This window comes from Marmota monax, unplaced genomic scaffold, assembly GCF_021218885.2.
Source record: "Marmota monax isolate L192 unplaced genomic scaffold, Marmota_monax_Labrador192_F-V1.1 WCK01_AAM20220418_F8-fsc00127, whole genome shotgun sequence".
Lineage (NCBI taxonomy): Eukaryota > Metazoa > Chordata > Mammalia > Rodentia > Sciuridae > Marmota > Marmota monax.
Genome location: NW_026692894.1, coordinates 2,762,747 through 2,778,638, shown reverse-complemented (window position 1 = coordinate 2,778,638; position 15,892 = coordinate 2,762,747). Strand labels below are relative to the sequence as shown.

General features: G+C 39.3%; 1 protein-coding gene across 3 annotated transcripts in view; it reads right to left on the bottom strand.

Moving 5' to 3' along the window:
• The window catches only part of Kif6 (kinesin family member 6), a 410,513-nt gene that overhangs the window by 200,697 nt on the left and 193,924 nt on the right, over nt 1–15,892 (bottom strand). For all 3 annotated transcript variants that reach the window (XM_046450779.2, XM_046450780.2, XM_058581414.1), the window contains 3 exons: nt 10,706–10,811; nt 9,762–9,900; nt 6,966–7,181 (listed from right to left, as the gene is read on the bottom strand). In XM_046450779.2, coding sequence (XP_046306735.1) covers nt 6,966–7,181; nt 9,762–9,900; nt 10,706–10,811 — 461 coding nt within the window. The remainder of the gene's footprint in view (nt 1–6,965; nt 7,182–9,761; nt 9,901–10,705; nt 10,812–15,892) is intronic.

Genomic DNA, 15,892 nt, shown 5'->3' with positions numbered 1-15,892 from the left:
AGTGTCACTGAGTTCAATCCTTGGTACATCCCTTACACACACACAAAATAAACAACAACAACAACAATAACAAACCACAAAATAGAAAAATGTAGACAAATGGGATTATATCAAAATAAAAAACTTTTGCACAATGAAGGAAATAATAAAAGTAAAGGGACAATCTATGGATGGTGAGGAAACATTTTCAAACAATACTTCTGATAAAGGATTAATATCTAAAATTTATAAAGAATTTAAATCTACAAAAAGAAAACACATGGATAAAAAAATGGGCAAGAAATCTGAACAGACATTTTTTTGAAAGAAGACATACAAGTGCTCACATTATTCTTTAAGACTTAAGTATTATGGAATAGTTCACATTTGAATGCCTGAATTCTACCAGTCCTTGGAGACTGAACTTCCATGTCACCTGCTGGGTCACACTTTTCCCGACCTGCTGATTAAAGTTCTTCCCTTCTTGAAATAAAAGGGATAAAAACAGAAAAGGAAGAAGTCAATTATTGTTTTCAGATGACATGATCCTATACTTAGATGAGCCAAGATGCTGCACCTGAAGACTACTAGAACCAGCCAAACTCAGCAACGTAGCAGGTTAGAGAGTCAATGTACAAAAATTAACACCAGCAATGAATCTGCTGAGAAAGAAATCAGGAAAACTATCCTATTCGCAATAGCCTAAAAAGAGATACCTGAGAGTGAATCTGAAGAAATAAATTGAAGAAGACCTTAGAGGATAGAAAGACCTCTTGTGTTCATCAGTAGGAAGAATTAATAGTTGAAATGGCCACATTGCCAAAAGCAATATACAAATTCAATGTAGTCTCCATCAAAATACCAATGACATTCTTCACAGAGTTAGAAAAAACAGTCATAAAACTCATTTGGAAGAATAAAAGGCCCAGAATAGCTAAGGCAATTCTAAGCCAAAAAAAGCAATGCTGCAGGCATCACAGTACCTGACGTCAAATTATCCTAAAGAGCCATAGTAACAAAAACCGCATGGTCCTAGCATAAAAACAGACACATAGACCAATGAGACAGAATAGAAAGCAGAGACAAACACAGATACAGTCATCTGATCCTTGACAAAGGTGCAAAAACCCTGTTAGAGAAAAAACAGGCTTTTAAACAAATGGTGCTAGGACAACTGATTATCCATATGGAGAAGAGTAAGACCAGATCCTTCTCTCTACACTGCACAAAAGTCAATTCAAAATGGATTGAGGTCCTAGGAATCAAACCAGAAACCATGCAACTCCTAGAAGAAAACGTAGCACCAACACGCCAACATATTGGCAAAGACAATGACTCTCTCAATAGGACTCCTAAAGCTTAGGAAATAATAAGCCAAGAACTAATAAATGGGATGGCATCAAATTAAAAAGCTTCTGCACAGCAAGGAAATAAGAATGTGAAGAGAACCCACAGAATGGGAGAAAACCTTTGCTAGCTCCTCCAGATTAATATATCCAGAACATATATATCTAATATCCAGATTATATAAAGAACCCAAAAAAACTTAACACCAAAAAGTCACATAACCCAATTAATAAATGCATAAAAGAACTAAACAGGTACTTCTCAAAAGAAGAACTACAAAAGGCCAAAAAATACATGGAAAATGTTCATCATCATTAGCAATTAGGGAATTAGGGGATTAGGGAAATGAAATTAGCAATCAGGAAAATGAAAATAAAAACTACATTGCGATTTCATCTCACTCCAGTCAGAATGGCAGCCATCAAGAATATAAACATTAATAAATGCTGGAGAAGACGCAGAGAAGGAGGAACACTTTGACACTGCTGGTGGGACTGTAAGTTAGTACAACTCCTATGGAAATGGATGAGGAAGTTCTGCAAAAGACTAGGAATGGAACCACCATATGACCCAGCTGTACCACTCCTCAGTATTCACTCTAAAGGATTAAAGTCACCATACAATCTCGATACCCAAGTTTGGAGTAGCACAATTCACAATAGTAAAACTATGGAACTAGTCTAGGTGTCCATCAATGTGTAAATGAATAAAGAAAATGTGGAGTTTTATTCAGCATAATGAAGAAATCTGTAGGAAAATGGATGGAACTTGGCAATTTTATGTTAATTGAATAAACCAAACTCAGAAAAGCAAGGGTTTTATGTTTTCTGTCACATGTGGAAGCTAAAGAAGAAAAAGAAGAGAAAGGTGGGGGGAACTCAAGGAAATCAAAGGGAGATCAGTAGAGAAGAGGAAAAGGACCTAGTGAGGGAGGAGGGAAGGTACAGGAGAAATCTGGGGAATGATATTGGCCAAATGATATAGTTGTATCGTGTGCACATCAGAATACAGAACAACGGATCCCACTATTGTGTACAATCATAACACATCAATAAAATACAAAAGAATTAAAAGAAAATAAATTTCTTCCATTTTCCTTTGAACTCCCAAAATATTTCTTCTAGCTTCTGCTTAAAGCAACTTATTTTATTCTCTGCTATTTGGGTTCAAAGCCAGCCTCCACTATTTAACTGTGAGTTCCCTGAGTCAGAGACACTCTCAGTTCACCTTGGTACAGCCCACAGCATACCCTGGATCTTCCATGCACAGAGTGGGAATTCAAAGAATTCTCACAAAACAAAAGAATAGGGTCTGGAGCCTCAAGGGTATGTTTTTGCAATTAATTTTCTTGATTTTTCTTTTCGTGATCTAGGGCTGGAATCCAGAGTCTCATGCATGCTAGGCAAGTGCTCTCCCACTGAGTTCCACCCCCATCTTTAAAATGACAGCAACATCACCTGTGATGAGTGGGTTCTGTTAGCTTCTCAAGCAGCTAAAGGATGTGCTGAGTGGTGGGGCCTTTGGAATCCCGACTGGTTCCTGGTGACTATTTGGAACACAGTCAGAGATCTAAAACAGAAAATAAAACACACAAAAAAACCCAAACCAACCTAACCTTAAAACTTGTCTTATTTTAAACAGAACAATATGATTCTTCTCAAACTGTGGAGCTGAACAATCCTCCTCTTTATTTCAATGAAACCAACACAGACATCGAACCTTCAAAACAATAACCAAAGGCCCCAAAGCCCCTGACCTTGCTCCGCCTTGGCAGGCTGCTGGACAATGACTCGACCTACAAGGCTCTCTAGTGAACTCTAAATTCAGTTTCATTTTCTGATTAGAAAGGACTTATTTTCAGCATCAAGTGGAGGTGAATGGAAGAAGGGGAGGGCGGTGGAGGGGGAGATAGTTTCACAACAATTTGAGAGATGGTGAGATTTACATGCTCTCTGCATAAGAAACAGCCCCAGGGACCAATCATAGAAACCGACAACACCTACCTAAGACAAAAACTTTCAAAACACTAGGCTTATTAATTTTATTGTATTTGCTTTAGTTCATGTGAGCTTCTCATATATAAAACATTGCAATAATAAAATAAATACACAAGTAAAATAAAATCAGCTCCTAGAATCTTAATAGGATAAGAAGCGATCCCACAACCTGTTGCTCTGCAGCATCAATTCATCAGCAACAGTTTTCATTCCATTTGTAGTTTTGCCAAAAAAGTAGTCAATCTCCCATCAATCCCTTCCCCAAATGGTTAGATCATTATCAGTCCATTTGTGAGCCTACTCCTATTTAAAGTTGTTGCTAGAACTGTATCCAATGACGGTTAAAACAGCTCAACAACCTTTCAAATATAAGGCTCTGCTCCAAAACTTTTACCTCATTTGTACTTGGACTTTACAAACAATTTCCATTATTTTTTCAGCAATTTTCTATTTAAGTAAATTTTATTTATTCTCCAAATAAAACTATAGTCTGTCTCAATAGCAGTATCCAGGGAAGAAAAGAGTTCCTGAAAAAATTGACTGCAATTATAAGGAAGGGGAAGGATTATGAGATGCTGTGGGGAGAAGAATTACGAGAAAGGGATGGTGTGGATGAGAAGAAATCGAAATTGAAAAGGTCTGGCTCACAACAAGGGTTGGGCAGAGATGTCTGAGGCCATTTCTGCACAGGCACAATGGAGTAAGTGTTTCGAAAAGGCCAGGAAACAGAGTTCCTTCCATCATGAGCCATGGGGTACTGACCATGACCTTTAATTTCAGCAAAGCAGGGGCAAGAAGGTCCGATACCTTTCCTTACTCATCATAAGGAACACCCCTGTGACAAAAGACTAATCAACAAGAGAAAAGCAAAGCAGACTAATTTAATCAAATGTTATATAATATGGCAGCCTTCAGATGGAACCAAAGACCTGGGGGAAAACTCTATTTTTATGCTTAGGTTTAACGACACCATTTAGAAAAGTGATTGGGAAAATGTTATGATCTAATGTAATAAAATGAATGGGGGCAATTCAGCAAAGCCTATCTGTTTGGCTTCTCCTTGGACTCTTCTGTGTGTCATTTCTTCCTCCCAGGACAGGGAAGGACCTTTTGGAATGAGGGTCTTGTGATACACTATCAGACAGGGTAGGTCAGAGAATTTCTTTATGGCCAAAAAAGGTGCAGGGTGGGGAGATAGTATTTCTAGATTTTGTGGCTGGCTTTAGGGGAGAGGGGTTCTAGTTTTTGTGGCCTGTATTAGGGGAGAAAAAAGAGTAGGAGAAAGAAGATTAGGAGAAGGTTGGATAGAGAGTTTGCTTCTGAGGCCCTTCTGATGGCCTTCAGTTCAAAGTATGCAGCATGGCAGAGCATCACATTTTGGGGTCCTATTTTTTCTGGGTTCCCACAGCAGAGGTGCCCGTGCCATGTTCTCAATGGCCAACAATGCTGACTGTCAGAGAACCACGGGAGGCACTCACTATTCCTTACTGCTGTGACAAGTCTCACCAGCTACTGTGTGACCTGGGGGCCAATCCTCACCCTCACCCTCCACATCCTGTGAGCAACAAAGCTCTGTCCACTCGACTTCCTAAATGCTTCTGCTACCTCACCTCTCTCATCATCCCTATCCTTTAGCCTAAGCTACTACAATGGTCCCTTATGGTCATGTGGTCTTTGTGTTGATCTGCTCAGCACATGTCAATCAATTTGCCTCCCCAGGCTCTCACTCATCCCTCAGATGCCAACCATATCTGGCTTTTTGGATTCCTAAAATGTTCCTTTTCATTACAAAGGACTTCAAAGCTGTTCACGCAACTGATTCCTTTTCCTTCCAAGATTCCTTCCACTCACACATTTACCCTCACTCCCCTTTTGGATCTTTCTAGTCTTCACTGCAGGTAAGGTCCCTGGCATGTGCTCCCTGCTAATACAGAAATACAATTCTGTAATCAATTGTTGAGTGACTCTCTTCCTGTGTCTCTCTGAGGTCAGAGCTTGTGTTTGTCTATGTATGTTCTCATCTGTAATATGTGGGTAAATAATTCAAGCAGAGGATTTAACATAGTACTTGGTATATAAGGCCAATGTAAGCTTTGGCTGTAATAATAATTAACATTGTGCCTAGGACAAAGTATGTGCTCGATAATATGTTGAATTAAAGAGGAATGAGTAAATGGATGGGTAAGAGTTCACCAATGCAGACGGCTCCCCCTTTTCCCCACCCAGCTGCTATCTATAATAAATAGAGCAAAGCTGAATAGAAAACAGTCACAGAAAGGAATCAGTGATTTTCATTTCTGCTGCCATCATGATAAATGGTATCTTTGTTTTCCTGGATTGGAATTCATTGTACTGTGTTGTTGAAGAACTATTCAATGCAGGGAGATTTGGAATTAAGAGCTACAGGAATGTGATATCACATAATATATCTCCACACTTCTCCAAGTTGTCTTTATTAATTAAAGCACATGCTTCTTAATGAACACCACACTCTGGTGGTTCCCAGGCTAGATCCTCGAGGAAGCCACACATATCAGGTAGTACATTCCAACAAATGTTTGCACAGAAAATGTTAACATGTTGCCAAAAAGGTAAAATTTCACCATTTTTTTCCCAGTACACACCACACTTCTGATTCCTCCATATCCTGGACAAGGCACCAGTCACATGACTACATCATGCCATGCTGGTCTAACAAGGGGAAACATACACAAACAGACCTGGGATTCTGGAAGGTTCTGTTTTGTTTTGTTAAGAGAATTTTTTAATATTTATTTAGTTTTCAGCGGACACAACATCTTTGTTTGTACGTGGTGCTGAGGATCGAACCCGGGCCGCACGCATGCCAGACGAGTGCGCTACCGCTTGAGCCATATCCCCAGCCCCCTGGAAGGTTCTGTACTAGCAGTACCAAAAGCTAAAAAAGGGGAAGATGCTTCTGAGTTGGTCCAATCATTTTGCTAATTGCTCTTTAAGGTTGTGATAAAACTTTAAATACTTTAATTTTTTTTTTACTTTAAAATTGTTTTGATGTAAATAGCTCATTTGGATTTAGTAATAAACATGACATCATCTTGTTATTAATGTGACATTTGATCTTCCTTGTTCCTTCTTAAGGGCAGAGGAAGGTTTTTCTTTCCTGTCTCTAAAGTTCACTTTTCTACCCTAGACCTTTGCAGTTCTACCTTTGAATGCTATGAAAATTCATACTTTGTTTTTCTCAGTTCAGTCATTAATTTGGGAAACTAGTATTTAAGAGATTTGGGGAAATTAATTTGGGAAACTAGTATTTAAGAGATTTGGGGAAATTAATTTGGGAAACTAGTATTTAAGAGATTAAGGGTGGGGGCAGGGGATTAGCAAGGATGGTGGAATGTGATAGACATCATTATCCAAAGTACATGTGTGAAGACACGAATTGGTGTCAACATGCTTTACATACAACCAGAAATATGAAAAATTTTGCTGTATGTGTTTAATAAGAATTGTAATGCATTCCGCTGTCATTTATTTTTTTTAAAAAATCAGTAAAAAAAGATTTGTTAGAAAAATACATTGTTAGTGTCTTTGTCCTTGCACATTTACAACTACACTGAAACCCAGTATAGGCCATGAAAAACACTAGACATTTAATCAACTGACCTGATTTTTTGTGGAGCAAACTGGATCTGCTCCCGAGCATGCTGCAATCCTGGGACTGTGTCGAGGCTGAGAATAGTGATGTCCTCTGACCTTCTGGGTTTCCAAGTGGGAAGGGTGAGCTCTGGATGAGTCTGATTTCACCTCTATCCACACTAGAGAAGTGGAGAGCATCCTGAGTTTTCTTCTTTTCCTTTTTTAACATGTTGACTAAAATATCTGAAATTTGACTTAAGGAATAAATGACTCATCCTAGATTATAATGATCAAAATACAAATGATCCAAATGCAGTTAATAGTCCCCAAACCACTTGCTCTTGAACATATGGTAAAAACTGACTAAAGGAAGATTTTAACTTTCCAAATTCCTACTACACAGTTGTGGACAATAAGGAGGCTATTAGTCTTCTACCATGACACCACGAGATGAAAAATTAGCAAACTCAAAGTTTTTCAAAATGTTCTTAGTTTAAACCAGATGTCTTAGATTTTTTATGAAAGAGTTAATAAAAAGTAAAGTGAATACTTTACTTTACTTGTACTAGGCAGTGAAGCTGTGCATATATCTCTGAGTATATAGGTCTTTTATCTGGGAAGATTCCCCTCTTTGGCTGAGCTGTGATTCAGTACCACCTTGTTTTATACTTTGTGAAGGTGTGTCTGGGGTTTGTTCAAACGGATGATGTCACTGAAATGGAACCTTATAACTCCCACTATGGACATTCATGTTGTTGGTGGTCACTTTGACAGCACTACTATCTTTTGTTGATCTCCAGTATAATCTACCCCCACCTACTCCCATGGGAAATAGTGTCTTTCTCACACCTGTCACAATCTGAGCCTTCTGGGTCTACAAAGACAGATAAGAAAACATCCTCCAAACCCGACTGAGTAACTGTGATGCATCAAGAGCCTTTATTGATTTTCAGCCTTTGATGAACGTAAGTTTTGAGATGATTAAACCTTAGCTGTTGTTTTTCCTTCTTCTGATTTTACTTACTGTTTACCTCAGCACAGCTTCCATTATGGGATGCTCTAGAATGCCTGGGCACATTCTGGTTTTTCTCAGCACAGTGAGATTGACAGGGCAGGTCTTACGCTCCTGCTCCTGAAGGATAGGAAACAGCTTCATCAAGTAGTCATACAGCTAATAAAAGAAGAGCTAGGATTTCAATCCAAGTATGGATTCAAGATCAGTATTCTGTCCACTCTGACAGCATACACACCATCATTTTGAATATGAGACTCAGATGGCGGAAACTCTGAATTATTCAGTAAAGAATCTAGTGTAGCCCCATGTGAATAGTGGTACCCAGATTCACCACAGTGAAGAAGGGAGATGATGTATGTCTCTCTTTCTCTCTCATTCTCTTTTACAAATAAATGTATATGAACAAGCCTGGCCCGTTCCCTCTCTGTCATATCTCATTTCATCCCTCCTATAGGCACAGACCTTCATAAGTCATGAAGCGGATTAAGAAGTTGGTAGGAGTATTTAGGAGAGAAGATCCTGGACTAGGATCAGGGCCAGGAAAAGAAGCAGAGCTCAGACTGGGGCTGAGGCCAGGACTGAGGTCCAGGCTGAGACCATCCCTGGAGATGGATGGGGTAAGAGAGAGGGAAAGGAATGCAAGGGTGACAGCATTTGTGGCAGCACTCACAGACAAGGGCTCGTGTGGGGGTGTAATTCACAGTTGAACCTACTGTTACTTGCTGAATAATAAAGCAGCTAAAATTTACTTGAATCTGACGTAAGGGGTCTGCTAATGCTCAACTAAAATTAAAGACTGAAGTTAATCAGGCAGCAGACTTACTTTGTATTTGGTTTGTTTTTACCTCTTTATTTCTGGATTTTCTTTACATAGATTATTTTTATGCATTTTGGACAATAGTTGAAGCTAAAGTATCTTTAGAAAATTTTAAAAATGAGCAAAAAATATCTGCTTATAATGAATTGACCAAAATTATTTCCTGTGTGTGTTTAAATGCTGCAAATGTCATGAAAATGTCAAGTCTTTTAACAAGAAGGAATACTGAAGAAATCTCAGGGAGTCCTGAGGTCTAACCCCCCACCAGGGGCTCTTTAGAAGTAACCACCTAGTCTGCAACTAGGAGCAGCTCATGTCCCAGGGAATGCCACCACTCTCAGGACCCCATATATGCTGCCTCCTGGAGCCAATAAGAATTCTGTCTTGAACACTCATCTATTCTCACTTCCAAATTTGGAAACATTTGTAAGTAGAACCCAAAGTAGTAGATCTCCTTTTAAATAAAAGGTTACATTTAAATCAATCTCTGCTCTTCATAAGCTAAATACCATTTACCATTTTTTCAGCCATGATTTGAGTTTCACCCACATACCAGCCACAAACTCTGGGCCATGGTAAGGCTGTGGTCAGCCCGGTGTCCGGTCAGCTAGCTAAAGATAACCAGCTAACTTATTGGCTTAGGACTGAACCAGAAAGAGCACCACAGAGTAGTCAAAAATTATATTTTCACAAATCTAATGTTAAGAGATGCCATAAAAAAGCTCATACTTTTCTATAAACTGAAATGTTCTCTGTAGAGAAACTATATCAGGCTAAAAGTAAGGTCAAACGTTTTCTTTTGTAGCTACTCTTTTTCACTAGTGACTGCACTGTGTTTGCTAAAGGGACATTTTACTTCTCAATGGAAAGGGACGAGGTGATTGATTGGGAGGAAGGGTGGGCCCCTGAGTGATGTGGCAGTGGGGAGTCACCTGTTCTCACCCCCCTTTCAAGCCAGGAGCAGAGAGTTTCATGGCTTCAGGAAGGATACTGATTTCATTATCCCTCTGCTTTAGAAGGTCTCGTAGCTTTTTATATTCTTCCTCTTTTACTGGTTCTTGGCAGTCTGGCTCTTTGATTTCAGAGGAGACTGTACTGTTCCTGAAGATCTTCTTGTCATTCAATAGTTTCTGTAAGTTGAAAGAACAGTTTTGCCCCTATATCGCCATTCCAAATTTTCTTGTTTGACTCTTTTCCCTGTAACAATTCCCTGAACATAAGCCTGCCTTCTCCTGACTCCTTGAATTCACAGTCGCTTTTCTCACTTGCTTGTCCCCCAACCCCACCTGCCTTCCACATTCCCTTCTCCCCCATCTTTATCTCTCCTTTCCTAAATTGGGAAATTCTTCCTCAAACATTATCTCCTCTTGGACTCTCTTCCCTTTCTACGTAACACAATAGCGCTCAGTTCATACCTTTATTATAGCCCTTATCTGTCTTCTCCATGACTCGTTCAACATTGCCTTCCCAATCCTGGCCCATAGCAGACTCACAGACATGTTCACTATCTTACCGAGGTATGAAAAAATACAACTAAGGTAGAAGGAACATGTAATGAAAACCCCATCTCCTCATCAGGAAAGGTAAAACCCAAGGCAGAGGAAAGTGAATTATAAGGCTAAATAAAAAATACAATACACAATTCACTTGATATTATTTTAAAATTGGTTTTTGGAACACAGAACTATTCTGTGTAGAGGTAGAGATTCCTGGCAAAAGAATTTGAAGTCCATGGTTTGAGCTTATTTATTGGCAAGTAAGATCTGATCTCAGGAGAAAGTGGGTGGTGACCACAGCATTGGTTCAAAGCTCACACCATTTTCTGTGAAGCTGGGTCCTAACTTTTCAAGGCTTGGTCAACCAGAAAAGTTTTTTTTTATTGCAGTTGGAGCATGGCAGGAAATGGTTTCTACTGAAGGAAACATTTAAACTTACCTTTAAATGATGAAAACAGTGATGAATTTTACGCATATCAGCGCCAACCTCTAGTCTACTCTGTGGATCCTGGTCTTCCAAAAAGGATGTTATTAGTTTTTCCAGCCTAAAAATACATAATGCATGAGAAGCAAGTTTGAGCTAGAAGCTTTAGAAATTTTCATGGCCATACTTGGTTCATATTTGAAGCCCAGGATATTACTCCCACATTTTCACAGAAAATGGACTACAAAAATTAAAGGGGAAAAACATAGTGATAAAGTGAAATCTATAACGATGCAATCACTTGGCTCATTTCCAATGAACGTTCACAGGCAGTTTTCAGGAATGATTTGATTTCTACAATCCCTCCATTCTAGTCAAACTGAATTTCTCTGCTCCTGTGTCCAGCTGTCATAGTGCTAGAGAAAATGTTGAAAAATTATTTAAAAAAAAAAATTGGTTTCATTAAAAATTCATGCTATGCAGCCCCCTCCCCACCTTGACATCTCAGTGATGCTTCACAGTCCTTTTCATCATTCCTGGTTAATTTTTGGTCTTCACAGTGGCTATTCTAGATCTTTCCATAACTTGTAAATCTACCACTACTTTTTTTTTAAAGAGAGAGAGAGAGAGAAAATTTTAATATTTATTTATTTTTTTAGTTTTCGGCGGACACAACATCTTTGTTTGTATGTGGTGCTGAGGATCGAACCCGGGCCGCACACATGCCAGGCGAGCGTGCTACCGCTTGAGCCACCTCCCCAGCCCATCTACCACTACGTTTTCACTCTCCATCAATAAAGCAGCTTCTCACCAGAGGAGAAAGTTAGGCTGGTTCAAGCAGATACCTCAGCTTCCTTCTCCTTCACCTCAGGTTGTTCTGCCCCACACCCAGGCCCTGTTCCTTCTTTTATTTAATTTGGAGAATATCCTTCCTCCTTCTTAAGCCTAACCTCTTGCCTGGGCTCTTCCTGCTTCTTCTAGAGCTTCCTTGACTAATTACCTGTTTTCTCTTCCTCACCTGTTAATCATCTCTCTGTGTGGACTCTTTCCTCTTTGCTTACAATGAGTTTCATATTTTTCCTATTCTAAGACAAAACAGAAAGCAAAATGCGCCCCTTTGGAGAGACCCTCCCACCACTCTATTTGGAAGTCCCACTTTAGTTAGTAGCATCGTGTGTCCCAGTTGAGTTCCAGAGTCTGTATATGCACCTGGCCTCCCACCCGCACCCCACCTCCTTTAAAAGTATCATGAGGCAATTCTTGGCTCCGATTCATCTTTGTTTTTCCCTCCCCCAGGTTTTAGATTCTCAATACAAATATGTTAATCAGCTAATGCATTTCACACATGAAAATCATTCCCTTTTATATTGAGTTAGAATTCTTGGTAAGGAGGGTTTTAGGAGGGCCATCGATATCTAAGATGCTACGTATCCTAACGCCACTGCAGCGTATTTTTCTAGCATTGCTACGAAAATATTTGCAGACTTCCAGCCTCTTTAAAAACTGAACACACCTTCCTTCCACTGTTCCTATCAGTCCTCTCAAGATGTAATGATTTTTATCACAGAGTACCCTTGGATGTCCTTTTTATCTCTTTCTGTAGTCTGCAACATGGGACAGCTGACATTTGCAACTGTAAGATGATTCACATTGTCATTCTTAAGGAGATGCTTCAGTGGAGGGGCACTATTTGATGTTTGATATGTTTCTTTATAGAACACAGCTAATTCATTTCTGACACAATGATTAAAAAATTTTTGTATGTCAAGTATTACTAAAACACATGTTTATCATCAGCGGCCCCATATCATTGGCCTTCTCTATGGTTTGATCAAAATTAGAAATACAGCTGTGAGTGATGAAAAGGTAAAAACTCCCACTCCCTTGCCACCCTTCCCATTTGCCTTATTTACACTTAATTCCTGAGGTTCACTGTTAATAACTGAAATATATGCTAGTTTTCAATTGAGCAGATACCTATATCTAATATATTCATTTGTGGATTATCTTTGCTTTCACAAAAATGAGATCACACTCTGAATAATGTTCTACACCATTCTTTTTCTTTTTTTGTGGTACTGGAGGTTAAACCCAGAGCCTCCTGTTGCTAGGCAAGTGTTCTCCACTGAGGTACATCCCCAGCTCTATTTTATTTTATTTTAACATAGGATCTCACTAAGTTGTTCAGGTGGCTTTGAACTTGCCATCCCTCTGCCTCAGCCTCTGGAGTATCTGGGATTACAGGTGTACACCACCATGCCAGCCTTATTCATCAAAAGACTATCACAGGTAATCTTCCACATCAGTACACATGCAGTGGAAGTGTGTTATTTTCAATGGCTCTGTAATACTCTGGACTGTGACTGCACTGCTACTATCATGACTGGCACAGAGGTAACGTGTTCCCGGTTGCCATCTTCTTTGAAACTCATGAGGAGGCATGGATCTACAATCGCCATCGAATGAATCTTCAAAAGATAGTACTGTTTATTGACTTGGACTTTCCCTAAATCCTTAGCAGAAATTCTGAAATTTTTGGAAATTGCCATGATTTCTAGATTTCTGTGGAGTGAAAGCACTTTGTGGTTTCCAGTGTCCACAAAATTTCTAGCAGATGAGATTAAGCGGTCAGCAATAGTTAATCAGTTCTTCCTTCTTGCTCTTTCTTTTTAATTTTTTAATTTGTTCTAATTAGTTATACATGATAGCAGAATGCATTTTAATTCATTGTATGCAAATGGAATACAACTTTTCATTTCTCTGGTTGTACACAATGTGGAGTTGCACCACATGTGCAGACATACGCGTACCTCGGGTAATGATGTTCGTCTCATTCCACCATCTTTCCTACCCCCACACCCCCCTCTTCCCTCCCTCCCCTTGGTCCAAAGTTCCTCCATTCCTCCCATGCTCCAACTCCTCATTAGGATCAGCATCCACTTATCAAAGAAAATATTCAGCCCCAGGTTTTTGGGGATTGGCTTACTTTACTTAGCACGATATTCTCCAACTCCATCCATTTACCTGCAAATGCCATAATTTTATTCTCTTTTAGTGCTGAGTAATATTGCATTGTGTATATATACCACAGTTTTTCTTTATCCATTCATCTACTGAAGGGCATCTTGGATGCTTCCATTGTTTAGCTACTGGGAATTGTGCAGTTATAAACATCAAAGTGGCTGCGTCACTACAGTATGCTGATTTTAAGTCCTTTGGGTATAGTCCAAGGAGTGAGATAGCTGGGTCAAATGGTGGTTCCATTCCAAATTTTCTAAGGAATCTCCATACTTCTTTCCAGATTGGTTGAACCAATTTGCAGTCCCACCAGCAATATATGAGTGTGCCTTTTTCCCCACATCCTCACCAACACTTATTTTTGTTTGTATTCTTGATTACTGCCATTCTGACTAGAGTGAGTTGAAATCTTAGAGTAGTTTTGATTTGCATTTCTCTAATTGCTAGAGATGTTGAACATTTTTTTTTCATATATTTGTTGATTGCTTGTATATCTTCTTCTGAGAAGTGTCTGTTCCTTAGCTCATTTACTGATTGGGTTGTTTGAGTTTTTTGGTGTTAAGTTTTTTGAGTTTTTTATATATCCTGGAGATTTGTGCTCTGACATGTGTGTGGCAAAAATTTGCTCCCAAAATGTAGGCTCTCTCTTCACTTCATTGATGGTTTCTTTTGCTGAGAACTTCTCTATAGTTGATCATGAAGTATATATTCTAGCCAACAGTCTCTGACAGAGGGCTGAAGGGGGATTGTTCACAGGAAAGCATTGTGAGAGACGAGGCTTCTGCTGATTTGAGCAGCCACTGGCAGATCCTTCAGGCTCACTGGGCTTGGCATCTCCAACGACATGCCCATCTCACATAGTGACAGTATAGGATACAAGGAGGACCAAGACCATGAGCCAAGGAAATGGGTAAGAACTGCCTCCTGCCTGACTAAATAACTAGATTTCTTTACTTGTTCTAAGGACTTAGTATGATAAATGACTAAGACTGAAAATCAGGCCTTTGGATGTGCAGTTTTGTTCTCAGCTCTTAGGAACACAGAGCCTCTTTAGATAAGAAAAAAATGCCTGCACTTTCCTTCATACATTTGATTTATTGTTGAACTTATTTTCTTATCAAGAAGAGACTTGTTCTACTAATTAAAATGCAGAAAAATGCTTAATTCAGATGTTTCTGATGTACTTACCCTATCAGTAGTTAAGACTAAATGAATGACCTCAAATTCTGTCATTTTCTTATCTCCCAAAATAGTTCCCAAGTTTATACCTAGTCCCTGCTCCTGCTGAGGGGTCTCCAGCTGCCAGAACCCTGCTGGACAGGTGATTGTTTACAGAAAAGACTCTCCAAGGAGGCCAAGGGTCTATAGTGAAGTCTGTTCTTTAGAAGGAGTCCAAATCAACAGGAGACTTTCTATTTTTCATTAGGAGAAAAGAAGGAGGAGAAAAGAACCCTTGAGGAAAGGTAAAAATAAGCGTAGATCATTCAGTTCTAATCCATATGGACAAGAAATATTACAGAGCATCCAAGGGTGTCCGGGCACATGAGTTGGCTGAGGGCAGGCAGGGTGTTAGGTGTTATGTGTTGGGTGACATTCCTGTCTCCACCAAACTGCTAATGAGGGATCTTGGGTAGCTTGTGGCCTCATTCAGAACCCCATTGTATTATAAATATCTATACCCAGCCACATAATTATGATTGCCAACATTTCCTAGTATGTGTTTTACCCCCTTGTGTTTTACCACTACTCCCCTCTTTCTGCTCTCTATCCTTACAAAAAAAAATGAAGGTCTGACTGCAGACATTTTCCCATGGAAATTTAGATTTGATAGCATGAGTGAAAAGACAACACAAGCTTCTTAGAGTTGGCTTCCACCATTAGTTAGATATTCTTTTATGCTATTTGCATATATCATGTCCTCAGTCCTTAAAACAATCCTATTAGAGAAGTACTATTAATTGCCCCCATATCATAAGCAATGAATTTGTAGTGCAATCTGAAGTTAAATATCTTGCCCAAGGTCACACAGCAAGCAAAGAAGCAAACAGCAGAGCTGGTACTCAAACTCAGGTAGGCTGACCCTAGTAGAATCCAAGTTTTGAAGCACAGTCCTTAACATACTATAGCAAAGTTAATAAATGTATTTAAATATCATACTGGACAGTGTACTTCTAAAATGGAAAA